Consider the following 16,231-nt stretch of genomic DNA (forward strand, 5'->3'; position numbering starts at 1 on the left):
ATTGATTTATTACTGATCTTTTCAATGAACTAGATTTTTGTTTCATTGATTTTCTCTATTGTTTTTCTGTCTTCTATTTCATTTATTTCTGCACTGAATTTTTTTCTGCTTCTTTTATGATTCCTTTGCTCTTTTAGTTCTAATTTCTTAAAGTAAAACTGAGGTGATTGATTTGATATCTGTTTTGTTCCTAACATAGGTTTTGAATGCTATAAGTTTCCACTTAAGTACTGCTTAAGAGGCATCCCGCACATTTTGATATACTGTATCTTCATTTTCATTAAGTTCAAAATGCTTCCTAATATCACTTTTGATTTCTTCTTTCATCCATGGGTTACTTTTAAGTGTATGTGCCATTTATTTGGGGATATTTGGGGGTATCTTTGTGTTACTAATTTCTAATTCATCGGTATTGTAGTTAGGGAATGTGATTTATGATACTTGAATCCCTTTAAATTTATTGAGATTGAAATACTATGGCCCAAAATGTAGTCTATCTTGGAAAATGTTGTTCACTCGAAAAGAATGTGTATTTTGCTCTTGGTGTAGCGCTTCATAAATGTCAATTAAGTCAAAATAGTTACAGGTTGCTAAAATGCTTTATATTCTTACCAATATTCTGTCTACTTCTTCTGCCAATTATCAAGAGAAGTATTTAAATCTTTGACTGTAATTGTGAATTAGTCTATTTATTTCTCCTTGCAGCTCTACCAGTAATTGCTTATATATCTTGAAGTTCTGTTATTTGGGTATAAATATTTAGTCTTCTTCACGTACTGACCCCTTCATCATTATGAAATTGCCTTTTCTTTTAGTAAAAATATTCTTTGTTCTAAATTCTACTCTGATATTAATATAACATTTCAGATTTCTTTTTAGTAGTATTAGCATCATACATTTGATCCTCATTATCCATAGATTCTGTATGTGCAAATTCATCTATTAGCTAAAATTGATTTGTAACCTCCAAATCAATACCTATGGTGTGGGACACCTGGGTGGCTCAGTGGTTGAGCATTTGTCTTTGGCTCAGGGCATGATCCTGGATTCCTGGGATCGAGTCTCGCATTGGGCTCCTTGCATGGAGCCTGCTTCTTCTCCCTCTGCCTATGTCGCTGCCTCTCTCTCTGTGTCTCTCATGAATACATAAATAAAATCTTAAAAAATACCTATGGTGCTTTTGTAGTCATTTACAGATATGCATATACTAGCAAAAAATTGAAGTCACTGAAACATTTTCCCAGATGAGGTGCAACAAGATGATGCTCTGCCTTCTGGTTTTAGCTCATACAGAGATGCCCAGAGACAGAGATGGGAGGGGCAGGGAAGTGCAGTGCAAGACGCTCCAGCTCTGGGACTCAATGGATAGGCTTGAATCTTGCTTGTCACCTGTTAGTGGGGTGGTGTCTTGCAGTCACTTCTGAACCTTATTTTCTCTTTTGTAAAATAAATAGAATCTCCCAGAATGACTTATTTTTAGTATTTAAGATTAGAATCTCTGTGAGATACATATACACATGCACGTATTTCACTTAGCAGAAATAGTTTAGTATTCACTAATGTGTGGAAAATTTATACAGCATAGCTACTGTGAATAATGAGAATCAACTGCATATCTTCATTTTCTTACTCTTTTACTTATTCATGTTTTTATATTTAAAGTATTAAAATGGTTCCTGTTCACAGCATATAGCTTGGTTTTGTCTTTTTTTTTTAAGGTAATACTTGACAATCTGCATTCTTTTTAAAGTTTAGAGCATTTATATTTATTTTTATGAAAAGGTTTAAACCTACATTTTACTATATGTTTGCTATTTTATTCATGAATTATTTGTTTCCTTTCCTCTCTTTTTATCCTTTCTTTTGGATTAATTGGAAGTTTTTGTGATTCCATTTTACCTCTTCTGTTAATTTATTTGCTGTAACTCTGTTTTGATATTTAGTGCTTGCTTATGTCTTTAATTTACCACAGTCCACCTACAAGCGACTCCATAACTCTTCACACATAGTATAAGAACATACTAATAATAGTAGAATAACATCTAATAGTATAGTATAATAGTATGTTCCTTCACTCCCAACCTCTATACATTTACCATTATACATTTTACTTTTACATGTGTTTTTAAATTATTTATTTAAATTCAGTTTAACACATAACTGCATTATTAGTTACCGGGGTAGAATTTAGTGATTGATCAGTTGCATATAACACCCAGTGCTCATTACACCCAGTGCCCTCCTTAATGCCCACCACCCAGTCACCCCTTCCCCCCACCCACATCCCCTCCAATAACCCTCGTTTGTTTACTAGAGTTCAGCATTTCTTCTGCCTTTTGCCTCCCTCTCAAATTTCATCTTATTTTATTTCCCTATATTCATCTGTTTTGCTTTTTAAATTCCACATGAGTAAAATCATATGGTATTTGTCTTTCTCTGACTTACTTATTTTGCTCAGTATAATACCCTCTGGTGCCATCCATGTCATTGCAAATGGCAACATTTCATTCTTTTTGATGGCTGAGTAATATTTTGTGATATAGAGATATAGATATGGATATCCTTTAACCATTCATCTATTCATCCATTGTTGGACATCTGGGCTTTTTCCATAATTTGGCTATTGTGGATCTTGCTGCTGTGATTATTGGGGTATGTGTGTTTTAAATTTCAAACTGCATTGTTTTTATTCTTGTTTAAACAGTTTGTTATAGTTTAAAGATATTTAAATAATCAGAAAAAAACTTATAGATTGATATATACAGTTAATATTTCTTAAGTCCTTCACTCCCTTTTATAGATCCACATTTCCATCTGATATCATTTTCTACCTTCCTTAAGAATTTTGTTTAACATTTTTCATATTGTGGGTCTATTGGTAATGAAATATTTTAGCTTTACTAGGTGTGAATAATTATTTTGCTTTCATTTTGGAAGAAACTTTTGCTGGATGTAGAATGCTAACTTGACAGATTTATCTTTTTCAGTACTTCTTTCAGTTGCTTCACTATTTTCTCACTTTAGTGTTCCCAACAAGAAATATATAGTCATCTTTGTTTTTTCCAAATTTATGTATCATTTTTTCCCTTGTTGCTTTTTAAGATTTTATCACAGATTTTGAACAATTTGATTATAATTTGCCTTGATGTAGTTCTCCCCATGTTTCTTGTGCTTGGGGCTCACCAGCTGTCTTTGATCTGTGAATTTTAGTTTTCATCAAATTCAGGACAATTTGGTCTATTATTTCTCAAATAATTTTTGTCTCACTTTTCATTTGTCTACTTTGGAGACTCCACAATTACACATATATTGGGCCACTTGAAGTTGTCACTGCTCACTGATGCTCATTTTTAAAAGTTCTCTTTTATGTTTGTGTTTCATTTTTCATAATTCCTATTGCTATTAACTTCAAGTTCACTAATATTTCCTTTGGCAATGTCTAACCTGCCATTAATTCTACCCACTGTATTCTTGATCTCACACACTGTAGTTTTTATTTCTAAAAATTTGATTTAGGTCTTTAAAATATCTTTCATGTTTCTACTTAATTTTCTGAGCCATTATAATATATAAGCACACAATAATAGATGCAATTATAATATCTGTTTTTATCTTTATCTGCTAATTCTAACATATGGGTCAGTTCTGATTGGCTGATTTATTTAATCATTGTGAGTCATATTTTCCTTCCTGTGCATAGGAATTTTTTTATTGCTATCAGACATTGTTATTTTTATGTTATTGAGAGCTGGATATTTTTTGCAGTCCTAGAAGTACTCTTGAGCTCATTCTGCAACACAGTTAAATGAACTGGAAACAGTTTGATCTTTCTGAGTTTGCTTTTAAGACTAGGTGGTGGGACTAGAGCAGTAGTTAGCCTAGGGGCTGGGTCAAGGCCCTTGTATAGACTACTCAATGTCATATGAACTGTTTCTCCATCTGGCTGGTGGAACAGGAACTATTTCCAGCACTTTGTGAATGCTGGGCACTGACAGCACTGATCCTTTTTCTCCTAGTTCCCCTGGCTTTGCACAGTTTCCTTGCAAACTCTTGTTCTTATAAATTGTTTCTGGTGGGATGATAAATCTCCTCATTACTTTAGATTGGTCATAAGCAGAAGCCTAGATTTATCCTTTAGATACAAAAATCAAATTATATCTATTAGTTAAAACCCTCTAATGTGCCCCAATGCCCTTAGGATAAAAACCAAAATTGCATGACATGGTCTAAAAGAACCTCCATGATCTTCCCCTGCTTACCTCTCAGCTTTGCCAGAGGTACTCATTCTCTCCTTTCTTTGTCTTTTCACCCTGACTTCATCTCAGTTTTCAAGTGCACTAGCCTTAGAGGTTTCTCCATGCTTCCACCCTCACCTCATGCTCGGCTGCATCTAAATTCTACCCAGCTTTAAGACCTAAAATTAAATTTGGCCTCTGCAGAGAAATTGTCACCAACATCCTGGTCTTCTCTTGCCATGTCTTTTGTTTCAGTCACATCAAAATAAATAAAGTTACCTAAAATAGAAACTCTGGTATTTCTCATTGCCATGTCTTTGTCCTTGCCGGTCCCTCTGCTAGAACTCTCTTTGTGCTTTGTCTGCTCAGTTCCTATTTGCATTTTAAAAATCAAGACAGGATCACCACCTCTTGAAAACTTTCTGCTCTCTCATTTTCCTCCCCAGTCTGAGTTACATATGTCTCCTCCATGCTTCCATAATACCCTCTGGATACCTCCACTACAGTGCTTTTCAAGCTCTATTGCAAGAATTTATTTTCTTGTCCTCTTTAAGGGGGTATAGAATTGGGGTTTATGTGGTTCTTCTCTACATTTCTAGAGCCTATCAGAGTATCTACCTCTCTTTCAGTTTTTTTTTTTTTTTTGGTTTGGTTTTTATTTTGATTTGGGTTTTTCTGCAGATGAATAAATAACTGTACAAGGCTCTTGCCCCTGCTAAACACTGATATGAGGATGTGTGGACACTGGTGTTTTATAGGGAGAGCTCTGCCCTTGGAAAAAGGAGTTACATTAATCAAGCAGAACAAATCATATTGGATGCTATGGCCAATGCAATTAAGCCTTTGTCAAACTGCCTGACTTTGGCTCAAGATGAGAACATTGATGAAATGCCTTTCAACTGCCTGGGTTGGGGTCTGCTGAAATGGGCAATTACTGCAGTGAACAATCCATTACTTGTACTGTCAACAGCGTGTTTTTTCTCTCTAAATGCAGAATGAAGTGGAAAATGCTATGGGAACTCAGTGGCATTTAATTTACTGATATGATGTGGTAGGAGCCATTCTTTAACTTGACTGTGACAGCAAGTGTGTGGGGATAAGCATGCAGTTGGAATGCACTGGGGAAGCTGTTTTAAACATCCTGTGCCTCACTCTTTCCATATGTAAAATTAGACTGATGGAAGAGAATGCTTGTCACACCATGGTGGTTACTATGGTGATCAATGACTGAGATGCAATGTTGTACTGCCTCTAGCCATGCCAATTTCTTTCAATTCTGCTTGTTATTCCATGGAGGGAGAAATGACTGGCAGGTCTCATTTTCTTCTTTGAACTGGGAAAGTTGCTAGCTAGGCATGGCTTAGAAAGGTGATCATACTGGCATTTTGTGCAGATAACCCAAGGGCTACTGTGCTGGGATATTCACTCTCAGTGAGGACCTGGGCTACCCAAACTCTCCATATCGTGGTGCACATAGAAACGTGTATGTAGCACACTGGTGTGAACAGATTAGATGTTTATAGCCAGGAGGGACCTGGCATGGGACTTTAGTTGCCCCAGGTCCTGCCTGGGTGCTGCAAGGGTCAATGAGGTCAGGATCTTGGGTACTTCAGACCCAGTCACAGCACACCAGTCGGGAAGCTCTGCTGAGGGCTCACTCAATCACTTGGCCACTACAGTGGCTGTATGTCTAGCCAGAGGCTACTAATAAATGTCATCAGATGAACTTAAGCCACGTTACAAGCATGGCTGATTGGAAGGTAATTGTTGGGGGTGAGATGGCTGGTACCAGATAAATATTGTTGCAGAATTCTTATAGTATAAAGACAACTAGTTCTTCCCCGTGGGCCAGAGCTACAAAAGCAGAACTCATTCCTGGCTAATTTAACTAAAACACACATTTCTGAAAGACTATTAGGCACTTACAGAGTCTCTGGGATGGTATAGTCAGTCTTGGAGACTCTGAAGCCAAGACAGTGCCAAGCCCACTCATGAGACCTCCCTGCTACAGATCCCACTGCTGAGGGAAATGGACACTATCCAGAAGGAGGCTGGACAGTGGACACCAGATATGCACCCTGTGCCCAATGATGACTGGCACTGACACCACATGTCCATCCTGCTTCCCCTGAAGGAGGATGCATTTTCACCACTACCTTCTCTCCCAAAGGGATCCACATAGCCCTCATGTTTGTGGATCTTTTTTTTTTTTTTTTAAGATTTTATTTATTTATTTAGTCATGGGAGAAAACATACAGAGAGAGAGAGAGAGAGAGAGAGAGAGAGAGAGATTGGCAGAGGGAGAAACAGGCTCCATGCAGGGAGCTCAATGTGGGACTTGGTCCCAGGTCTCCAGGATCAGACCCTGGGCTGAAGGCGGCACTAAACTGCTGAGCCACCCGGGCTGCCCTGTTTGCAGCTTTTGAATGTAAGTCACATCACACACAGGCATGTCTGTTCCTAGCATCTAGGTCATGTGTCTGCACTTATCTACAAGGTGAGCTGAACCAGCAGGCTCAGCCTTCTACCATGACGAGGTGGGATTCATATACAGGATGCAAGCCCCATGTAAGGACAGTGATCCAAACCACTGTGGCATGTGCCCATTACACGTTGCAAAGCCACATGTCATTGTCTTCACCATAAACCAGCCCCTCTGGTTTCTTTAGGCTGATGATGCCGTTGTCATTCTCCTAATCACTGGTTCAGAGCTTGCTTCAGCAGCACATATACTAAAATCCCAGTCACTTGTCCGGAAACTGGGCAACTGGACTTGGTTCCTTGCCCTCCCTGAGCATTAGCTTATTTCTAAGTTACAACCATCTGCCTCCTAAAGATTTTGTCATTTGTCTCAATTCTACAGCCGCACTCACTGGGTCTGGGCCCCTTGAGACCTCTCACCTGGGGACAGCAACACCCTTCTAGTGGCTCCCAATTTCAGGCTGCCCCTCATCAATTCTTCCTCCCTACCATGCCTGCAGATATTTGGTAAAGTGCCATTCCTCTTGTGTAAAACCCCTTCAGTGGGTCCCCATAGCTTTCATGAGAGAATTCAACCCCCTAGATCCTTCATTAATAATTTATATTTACTTTTTGGACTCTCTTGCCCTTAGTATTACAGTAATATTCTTATTCTCTAACAGAAGAAGAGAAATAGCTACATGTACTGAATATAGACTAGATGCACCATGCTAGACAGTCCTCACATTATGCCCCTGGAGTTAAGTGCCATTTTACAGAGGGAGAAACCGAGGCAAGCAATAATAATGGTGGCTCAGCCCCCAAACATAGGTCTCAAGCTCATGCCTTCAGGAAGATCTGCGTTTACTCTGTCTTCACTGAATTTCTTGCACCTGGTTGCATCCTATGTGCATGCAGCATGTTATTTCTGTTCACTTGACTATTCCCTTCCTCCTGCTTCAAATGGCACCTTTCTTGGTTTCCCTACCCAAATTACTTTGCTGCTTATTCTGGGATCAACCTCCTCTGAGGAGCCTTTCCCAGCCTCCCCCATCACCCAGCACCCCACTTGGGACCCTCCTCCATAGCACCCAGAGTCCTCCAACCTGGTGGCACCACCTCTCTGGCAGTGTGTGGGAGCTGAGAGCAGGGACGGAGTCCTGTTTTGTTAGGGAGCAGGCTGACTGAAGTGAACTATCCCCTGAAACATTCAGGGTTCTTCCTGTCATATCTAGCAGTCCTTGCTGCCGCGTGCCAGCCCGCACCAGAGTGGCACCAGCACGGGGAGGTGAAGGCCAAGTTCCCCAGAGAATGGCTGGGTGGGCGTGTGGACAGCCACCACCTGCCCTCTTGTCCCATCAGCCGTGACTCGGGAGAAAGTATGGCCCCTGAGGTGCTAAGTATTATCTCGACTTTTCACACTTGAGAAGGTGCCTTCTGGAGCACTTCTAATGGGCCATCTCCTGGCTGGCTAGATTCTAAAAAATCATGTATTTTATTGCTCCAGAGAATTGACACTTTTTGTCCTTTAAGCCTTACTTTGAGAAGAAGAGAGATGATTTCTGAGAGAATAAGGTTGGGGTTGGAGCAAGAACTCTGTCATTCAAATGAAATTCAGTTACACCCCTGCCCCACCTCTGTCCTGGGTTCCTGCACCGCACGGTGACACTGTCGCTGGCTCTACAATTTGGGAAGGTGCTTGGTATGGGCTCCCAGGGGCACCATGAGCCAAGCTTCCCCACTTCCTCAGGGCTCAGCGCTAAGTGTTCAAGCCAGTTGTGCTGACCTTCTCTAGGCCTGTAACGTCCACCCCATAATTTCTTTTCATCTCACACTGTCCTGGGAACAACTGGATTTTCCATAAACTATGTCACCTTGGCTATTGATAAGGCTGCCAAAAAGGTGAAGGTGTCAGTGACCATTACTGCGTCTAGCTTCAAGGCATTTCAGAGAAGGAGCTCTCTGGCTCTGGCTGGTGGGGCGCTGCCTCGCCGGGCAGCCCCCGTGTGCTGGGCACCTGGAAGGCCAGGGCGGCGGGCCCAGCCACTGGTGCCAGTGTTAATCTCATTAGACCATGCAGTCCTCTTGCTACAATGAAGTGTATCAATATTTGGGAATTTTCTAACCCATTTCAGCTGTCAGGACAGGGTAATATAAGTCATTACACTTCCTGGAGATTAGCAGAAGCTTATGATCATGATAAGCATATATAACTTGCCCAGTCTTGGACTGCTTGAAACCTGGGTCATAATATTCCTCCTGAGAACCCCTTGTCAACTTTTCTTCCAGACTGAGACCTTAGGAGCAGCACATACCTGTGGGGACGGTGCCCCGGGCTTGGCTGGTGGCCGGCTGGGCTGTGTGCCGCAGGCAACTGCCCGTCGGTGGAGAGGCCGCTTGGTGCTGGGCCTGGGGTGTGGTGAGGGGAAGGGCTGGCCTTGTGGCAGTGGCTGGGCTGCTCAGACTTCCACCACCTGGGTGGATGGTTGTGGCCATCCCTTTGGCCAGTGGAGACCCTCCAACGACATTATTCCGGGGTGGCCCAGCCCCTCCTACAGGAGCTCTGAGGAAATAAAACAGAGTCAAGTCAGGTGGGGTCACAGATGAAACCACACAATACAGGTTGTTAATAAAAGCCCATTCCTACTTCCTAGCTCTGAGAGATGAAGGCCGGACAGCCCAGGGCACAAATACTAAAACAATGTCAAGATGATCCTGTAGGCAAACGTGCCCAGAGCCCAAGCTTGGCAGTGGAACACTTTACAAAACCCTCAGGGGGCTAACTTTCAAAGTAAATAGTTAAGAAACAGCAAAAGAACCCTAAGAATCAATATTAATCAAATATTTTGTACCAGATTCATTCTAAAAAACAGTTGTGTCTGTCCTCACACATCCAGAAGGAGCGGATGACTCAGCCACATCCCACAAGGCTTGGACACCGCTCTGGTACATGGTGGGAAGCAGGGCAAGGACCCACCTTCTGGACACGGCCTCTGGGAAAGGGCACAGCCATGGCCTTCAGAGGGATGTCAGAGAACTTGCAGTTTTATGCCCGAAATAGATGCCCTTTCACCCCAAGTTTCCAGATGAAACCAATTTACAGTGTTTAAGAAATACAAGAGGAACACAATAACTCTCAAGATGGACTTTAGCCTCTGACCTCCAGGTACGTGCACCAAACTCAGGCACTGGTAGGGAGCATGAACTATGGGGCAGAGTCTGGGGGGTCAAGTCCCCTTCTGTTTTCCCTGCATCTCAAGGGTGAGACCCCAGGGGCCACATGAGGGCGAGAACAAGCCACCAGGCCCATTGGCAGGTGGGCAGCCCCAGCCCGTGTGGCCAGTACCACCAGGCCATGACCTCAATCAGGGGTGGGCTGGCAGCACTAAGTCAAGGTTCTGGACAAGCACCATGGGAAGGAGGCTCTGGGCAAGGACCCCACTGTCCAGCAGGCCTGACAACTGCTCTGAAATTCGTCTCTAGCCAGGAACTCCATCAGTGGGCCAGCCAAAACCATGAATGTTTTTTAAAGATTTATTTATTTATTTGAGAGAGAGAGAGAGAATGAGCAGGAGGGGCAGAGGGAGAGAGAGAGACTCTGAAGCTGACCCCGTGCTAAGCGTGGAGCCCTATGTGGGGCTCAAGCTCAGGACCCTGAGATCACAACTGGAGCCAGAATCAAGAGTTGGACACTCAACTGACTGTGCCACCCAGGTGCCCCATGAATTTTTTTTTTTTTAATCACATCTGCTACCTGCTGCGCTTACTCTTACCCTGGGAAAAAACTGTAAAGACTGAATAAGTATGCTCACAAATCATGGGCCTTCCCAGGAAGCTAGGATGTGATGACGTGACCAGGAGCCCACCTCACGGCCAGCACACCCCTCTGGTGTGTCAATCCGTCTAGCCATCAGGGCAAGGTTGAGGCGTTAAGGGGTTATTTTTCTGCCAGTCCTGCCCCCAGAGAGCAGAAACCCAGAAGCCACGTCTTCATGTCATTTTCTTGTCCTGTAGTTAACCCAGAGCTGTGCCCATGAGAGGTTTCCACGTAAGACTGACAAATAAGACCAACAGTGGACTCCTCATCTTCATAGAAACTTCTCAGACAGCTCCAGATAACCTCTTGAGTAAATTTTTATATTGTATTTTCTGTTTTACAAAAATGATATACCAGGATATTTGCAAAAGACAGGAAAGCACAAGGAAGACGAAATGTTTAATTAGCCCAATGCTGTCATTCAGTCAAACTCAGTAGCTTTTGAGAATACATGTGTTTCTTTTGCACGTATGCAGATGTGTGTGTTTTATGCACAACAGGTTTGTGTGTAGGACACACACACATACACACACACACGCCTTAGCTGGACTAACACTGGACACACAGGTGCATGCACACACTTGACATCTCAGTCTCCTGGGTGATCTTCCATTTCCATTCCCCTTGCTGCCCTGACTCCAGCTCATCCTCCCCATCCGTTTCCCTCAAAGATGGTTCTGCTGAGTGAATGACAAGCAGAACCTAACTCAGAAGGTGAAAAACTTGCCATGTGGAACCCTTGCTCAAGGGGAGCTCTGAGCTCACAGGGCAAAACCCTGTGGGCAGTGGAGTCCTCGCCCACTTCTGCATGGGTGTTGGGCTTGTGCAGACTGAAGCATGATCTTCAGGCTGTAACCAGTGGCAGGGGGACGTGGGTGGGGGTGCTCCCTCCATTCCCAGACAGCGACACTGACACTGGCCTCACCTGGAGACGGGTGTTACATAGTTTCCTGGGAACACCCCAGAGAGCCCAGTCCTCAGGGATGTCCCCTTGAACCAGCCGTCCTGACATTTCTCTAGGACACGGTACATCTCGCCCTTCCGCAGCTCCAGCTCATCATTCTTCTGGGGCTTGTAAGCATAGAGTGCCAGGTACCTACAGGGAGAAGAACAGGGCTAAGGATAAGTGATGGCTGGCAGGGGTGGGCAGATGCCATCTGGCATCGCTTAGATCGCATGAGGGCTCATCTTTTGATGAACCCAAGTAGCTGATGCCTGCAGGGCTTGTGTGCACCATGCCTGACCTACTCTTTATGATAAACCACTGAGGGGGTGCAGGGACGGGAGAGCACCCAGCACTGCTGTTGCTCACCTGGAGGACCAGGTCCTGAGAGGTATGTGCAGGGAGGAGACAGGGCTCTGCCTCTTGCTCCTAGAGCCCAGGTCACTCCACAGCTCTGTGCTGGCTGACCTGGGTGGGCAGGTGGTCAGCACCACCTTCCCATCTGACAGGTCAGTGAGCCCACAGGACTCATCCCAGGTCCTGGAGAATAGGCTAGAATTAGATCACTGGTGTTTGGGCCCCACCATCTAAAGCCTGATGCTCTAAGCCAGAGAAAACTTTACCAGGCAAATTTTGGGCTGGATTTTTCTCATTTCATCTAACCAGGCGCTGGCCTGCCTGGTTCATTCAGTCAGTCATTATGAGCTGGAAGATATCCCAAAGGCAGTCTGGTTAGGGGATTCTCAGGTGCATCCTTTCTTGCAGGATTTGTGCCACGACTATTTAAATTCTACTTTTGTCTTAAGCCTATGTGAAGGGAAACCAAGAACAATCCCAGTGGTGTAAATCCTGGCCTCGGGTTTAGAAGCTGTGCCTGTAGTATATGTAGCTCAGGACCCTGGGCCAGCCTCTTGTCACGTATCTAGTGAGACCTCAGTCCTCAACCCCAAAGGGCACTTGCAAGGACTGGATAATACTTGCAAAGTGCTTTGCTACTTTGGGGGTTTGGAGAAGTGGGTTTTAACCTGACAGAAAGATATCAGGCAACTATGTTGCTCATAAGATCCAGGAGGAAAGTTGGTGAGGCTTCAGCTCAATGAGAAACAAAAAATGAATTTTAAAGAAGTGTCATCTCTTGGCTCCCCTGGCAGAATGGATGGCTTGGTGGGCACGCTGAGCTCTCCCAGGACCATGGGCTCAGGACCAGAGGCTCTCAGAAGGCTCACAGACCACCCTCCTGACCCCGGGAGGGGCCTTCTCAGGAGGCAAATACAGAAATGGGACTCACCAGGGTTCAAGCAAGAAGGAGGCCCCCTGACTCTCAGAGGCCCATGCTAGAACATGCTAGAACAGAATGGGAACCTATGAAGATGTCTCGTCCCTAATATAAAGTAAAATAAGGTAAAACAACCTAAAAGCTGACACTCCTCTCAGCCCTGCCCCAACACATTACCTGCCTCTGTTCCATTCAGTGGAGGCCTTGCCTGGTTAATGTCCTTTGTTTATAGGTTGACCCCACTCCTCCCTCTTCCCTTAGAGATGAAAGGGTGGCTTACATCTTGATTTCTCACTGTTTGAAAAGATAAATGCCGACAACCAGGAAGGACTCTGGGCTTCAGGGATGATAAAGGAAGCTATCACTGGAGGCCCCCCCCCACCCTTGCTTGTCAAGGGCAGAAAGATCCACGTTTCTGACGCAATGCCCAGGTGACAAAGAGAACCTGGGTGTCATCCGTCTGTTTTCACATCTGATGACTCCCAGGAGCTCTCTGATGGTGACAAACAGGAAAGCCACATGACACCTGCATCTGCGCTGGGACAGCAGCCTGCCCTGTGACCACTTGGGGGCAGCCCCCGTGGGGAGGTGCCCTGGGCCCCAGCGAGGGCAGCATGGACACAACGGGAAGGAGTGTGAGAGGGCTGGGCCGCGGGAGGCTGGTGAACAGCAACAGCGACGCATGCCTTTTGTGCCTGCTCTCAGGGAAATGTAATTGAAGCATAAATCCTGTTTGCTTGCCTCCTGTCTCTTCAGGGTGTGAAAACAATCTTTTTGATTCTGTGAGTACACAGTGGCCATGCTGGGGGTGAGGGCCCTAGGAGTCTGTGTGTGTGCACAACACTGACCTCAGCAAACAATCACGTGTCCTCGGTTGGAGAGGGAGGAACCATGTGCTGCTTCTGTTCCCCTTGCCCAGCAGGGGTGATGGCACCAGGCTCCTGTCCCCAGCCTGGACAAGGTGCGGGCACTGACATCCACCGCGCCCAGTCCTGGGGCCTGTGCAGAGCCCAGAGGCCCCCGTGGAGCTGTGATGCTGCCGCATGAGGCCTACGAGCAGCCGGTGCCCCACTGGCTGCCTCCTCCACCCCCAGGCCCAGGAGGAGACCAAGTCCCAAGTGCCTGGGGTGTGTCCTCCCCCTCCCTCGGGGCCGCCCATCACCTGGTGTCCTGGAGAGGCTCCACACTGTGCCATCTGCTTGGGGAGGCCTTTTCCAAAGGCTGCTTTCAGGTGAGGAAGTTCAAAACGGCATGGTGTTGGAGAATGTAAATGCTCTGTGCTTCCACCATCATTTCCCACTCGGGGGGCAGGTGAGCAGCCCTGAGCACTCGAGTCCTCACGTGACAGATCCTCCTGCCCTCAGCTAGGATCCCAGCGAGAGACAGCCCCCCGCCACTGCCTAGCACGCTGACCTCCTGGGGATGGTGAGAAGTGGCCCACAGGAGCCCCGTCTAGGCCGAGGGAAGGGGGCTGCGTCTACGTGTTTCCACCAGGGCTCACCGCAAAACCTGGCTCAGGGCGGCCTACACCAAGGCACCCCCAACGTGCTATATTTGCACTGATGTTCCCTTCTATCCTCCCATCTGTTGTTCGGCCACTGGCCACTTCCCATTACACAGGATCTTCTACAAGGGCAGAGGTGGGTCCCTGTTCTGTTCACTGCTCTACGCCCAGCATCGAGAAAGTGTCTGGCACAGAGCAGATGCCCAACAAGTGCTTGTTTGATAAAAGAAGATAAAACAGGGGCTCTGGTGTTGGGACCAAGATGAAGACTGCTGAAGGGAGTGTGTCCACATGTACCTGCAAGTGTGCAGGTGCGTGCCACAAACCGTCCCCCACAGCCCTGAGGTCTGTTGGCTGACCTCGGACACAGAAACACACGCAAACAGGTGCCAGCCTTCCCCACTCAGGAGGTCAGTACGGAGCTGGGACCAAGCCAGGAGGGGACGGCATTGTGAGGAGGCAAGAAAAGGCATGGAGGATGGGGCTGTGGGATGAGGAGAGGCAGATGGTGCAGACAGGGCAGGGGGCAGGGAGCTCAGCGTCTGTCCAGCAGGGACCCAAGCTGTCCTGCAACAACCAGACAGACAGAAGCCAGCGGAGAAGGCAGAGGGTGGTGGGCGGGAGGTCGTGGACGGGTGAGAGGTGAGGCAGAGTGGGGAGGAGAAACAGGAGCCAGAAAGCTTCGATTAAGTTTCCCATCCAGCTTGTCCAGTTCCCGGGGGTCCAAGAGCCCTCTAAACAGGGCCCATGGGTGCCCACAGAAGGTCCCTTTGATGGGAGCTTCCTCCGTGCCTCTCCACCCATCCTCGCGGCCCTGGGGCCAGAGTGACTTCGTGTGCTGAGTGGAGTTCAAAGCCACCCAACCATGCCAGAGAGGACAGACCCAGGTGAGTGCAGGGGGACCCGCACCCACCCACCCCAGGCTCAGCGAGTGATGGCCAGCAGCACCCGACGTCCACCGCAGGGGAAGTACACTGCAAATTTCAAATATAACGCTAGCAACAGCAAGTGCAGTAAACACCCCAGGACCCATTGGAGCTGCTCAACAGTCATGTTCGTGATCCTGGGGGAGTAGCCATCAAATAACTGGAAGTCAATTATCTTTTGGGAAGGAGCCGATTATCTTACCCTCCACACTTGAAGACCCCCATGCCATTTAACAGAACAAAGACTTGGCATTCCCATCTCAGCACCAAAGGGGAGCTTCCAGCCTTCCCCCATCAAAACAAAAATGAAAAAAAAAAAAAAAAGAAGAAGAAAATTCTTGATGTTATGGGCCTCAAGCCATCCAGACTAAACCTTCCAAGTCAGAAAAGTCTCCTCTCACGCTTCCACTCTCATTTTAGAGGAGTACACATGGTTCCTGGGGACATAGCGAAGCAGGAGGAAGAGCACCCTGGAGGTGACCACAACCTCCCCGCCACCCGGTCGGTCCTCCCCAGGCCTAAAGCACCTTCCCTGCCCACACCCACTGCTGGCACCAGACCCGCTGAGGGACAGCGCTCACGAGCACACGGCCGTGGGCCTCGGGTTACAGCGTGCCCCTTCACGGGGGGCATGTGGGACGCTGGAACTCACCGCTCCAGGTATTCTGCTCATCCCACGCTCGGGGACAGACGCCTCTCATGTGCTGCCAACGGGCAGTACTGACGGTGCCCTTCCCGGGGATGCTGTCCCCTCTGAGGGACGCCACGCCGCTCCTCCTCAAACACAACCCTGAACCCTCAAGTGTCAAGTGGCCGATGTCGTGCAGAGCTCCAGGCCACCACAGGCACCGCGGGCCACCAGCTAAGGCAGGACGGGGCAGGGGTGGGGAAGGGCTGTCTGCTACATGCCAGCCTGTCACGGGGCCTTGCTGAAGCCCCATGTGAACTCCAAGGCAGGGACGACCCCTCATTTCACAGCTGGGGAAACTGAGGCTCCAAAAGGTTGAGGACCTGTTTCTGCAGGGAGTTGGGCCAGAGGGGCTCTGGGGCCCCAGGGCTGGGTGGGGGTC

The 16,231-nt window shown here is 46.6% G+C and overlaps 1 protein-coding gene across 6 annotated transcripts in view; it reads right to left on the minus strand.

Annotated features, from left to right (window-relative positions):
- Positions 1–16,231, minus strand: part of SH3RF3 (SH3 domain containing ring finger 3) — a 355,665-nt gene that overhangs the window by 67,749 nt on the left and 271,685 nt on the right. For all 6 annotated transcript variants that reach the window (XR_007413521.1, XM_049115371.1, XM_049115369.1 and 3 more), the window contains 2 exons: positions 11,438–11,608; positions 9,011–9,258 (listed from right to left, as the gene is read on the minus strand). Coding sequence is in view for 5 of the 6 variants with exons in the window: in XM_049115371.1 (XP_048971328.1) it covers positions 9,011–9,258; positions 11,438–11,608 (419 nt within the window). In the remaining variant the exon portion in view is untranslated. The remainder of the gene's footprint in view (positions 1–9,010; positions 9,259–11,437; positions 11,609–16,231) is intronic.

Source organism: Canis lupus, chromosome 10 (genome assembly GCF_003254725.2).
Source record: "Canis lupus dingo isolate Sandy chromosome 10, ASM325472v2, whole genome shotgun sequence".
Taxonomy (NCBI): domain Eukaryota; kingdom Metazoa; phylum Chordata; class Mammalia; order Carnivora; family Canidae; genus Canis; species Canis lupus.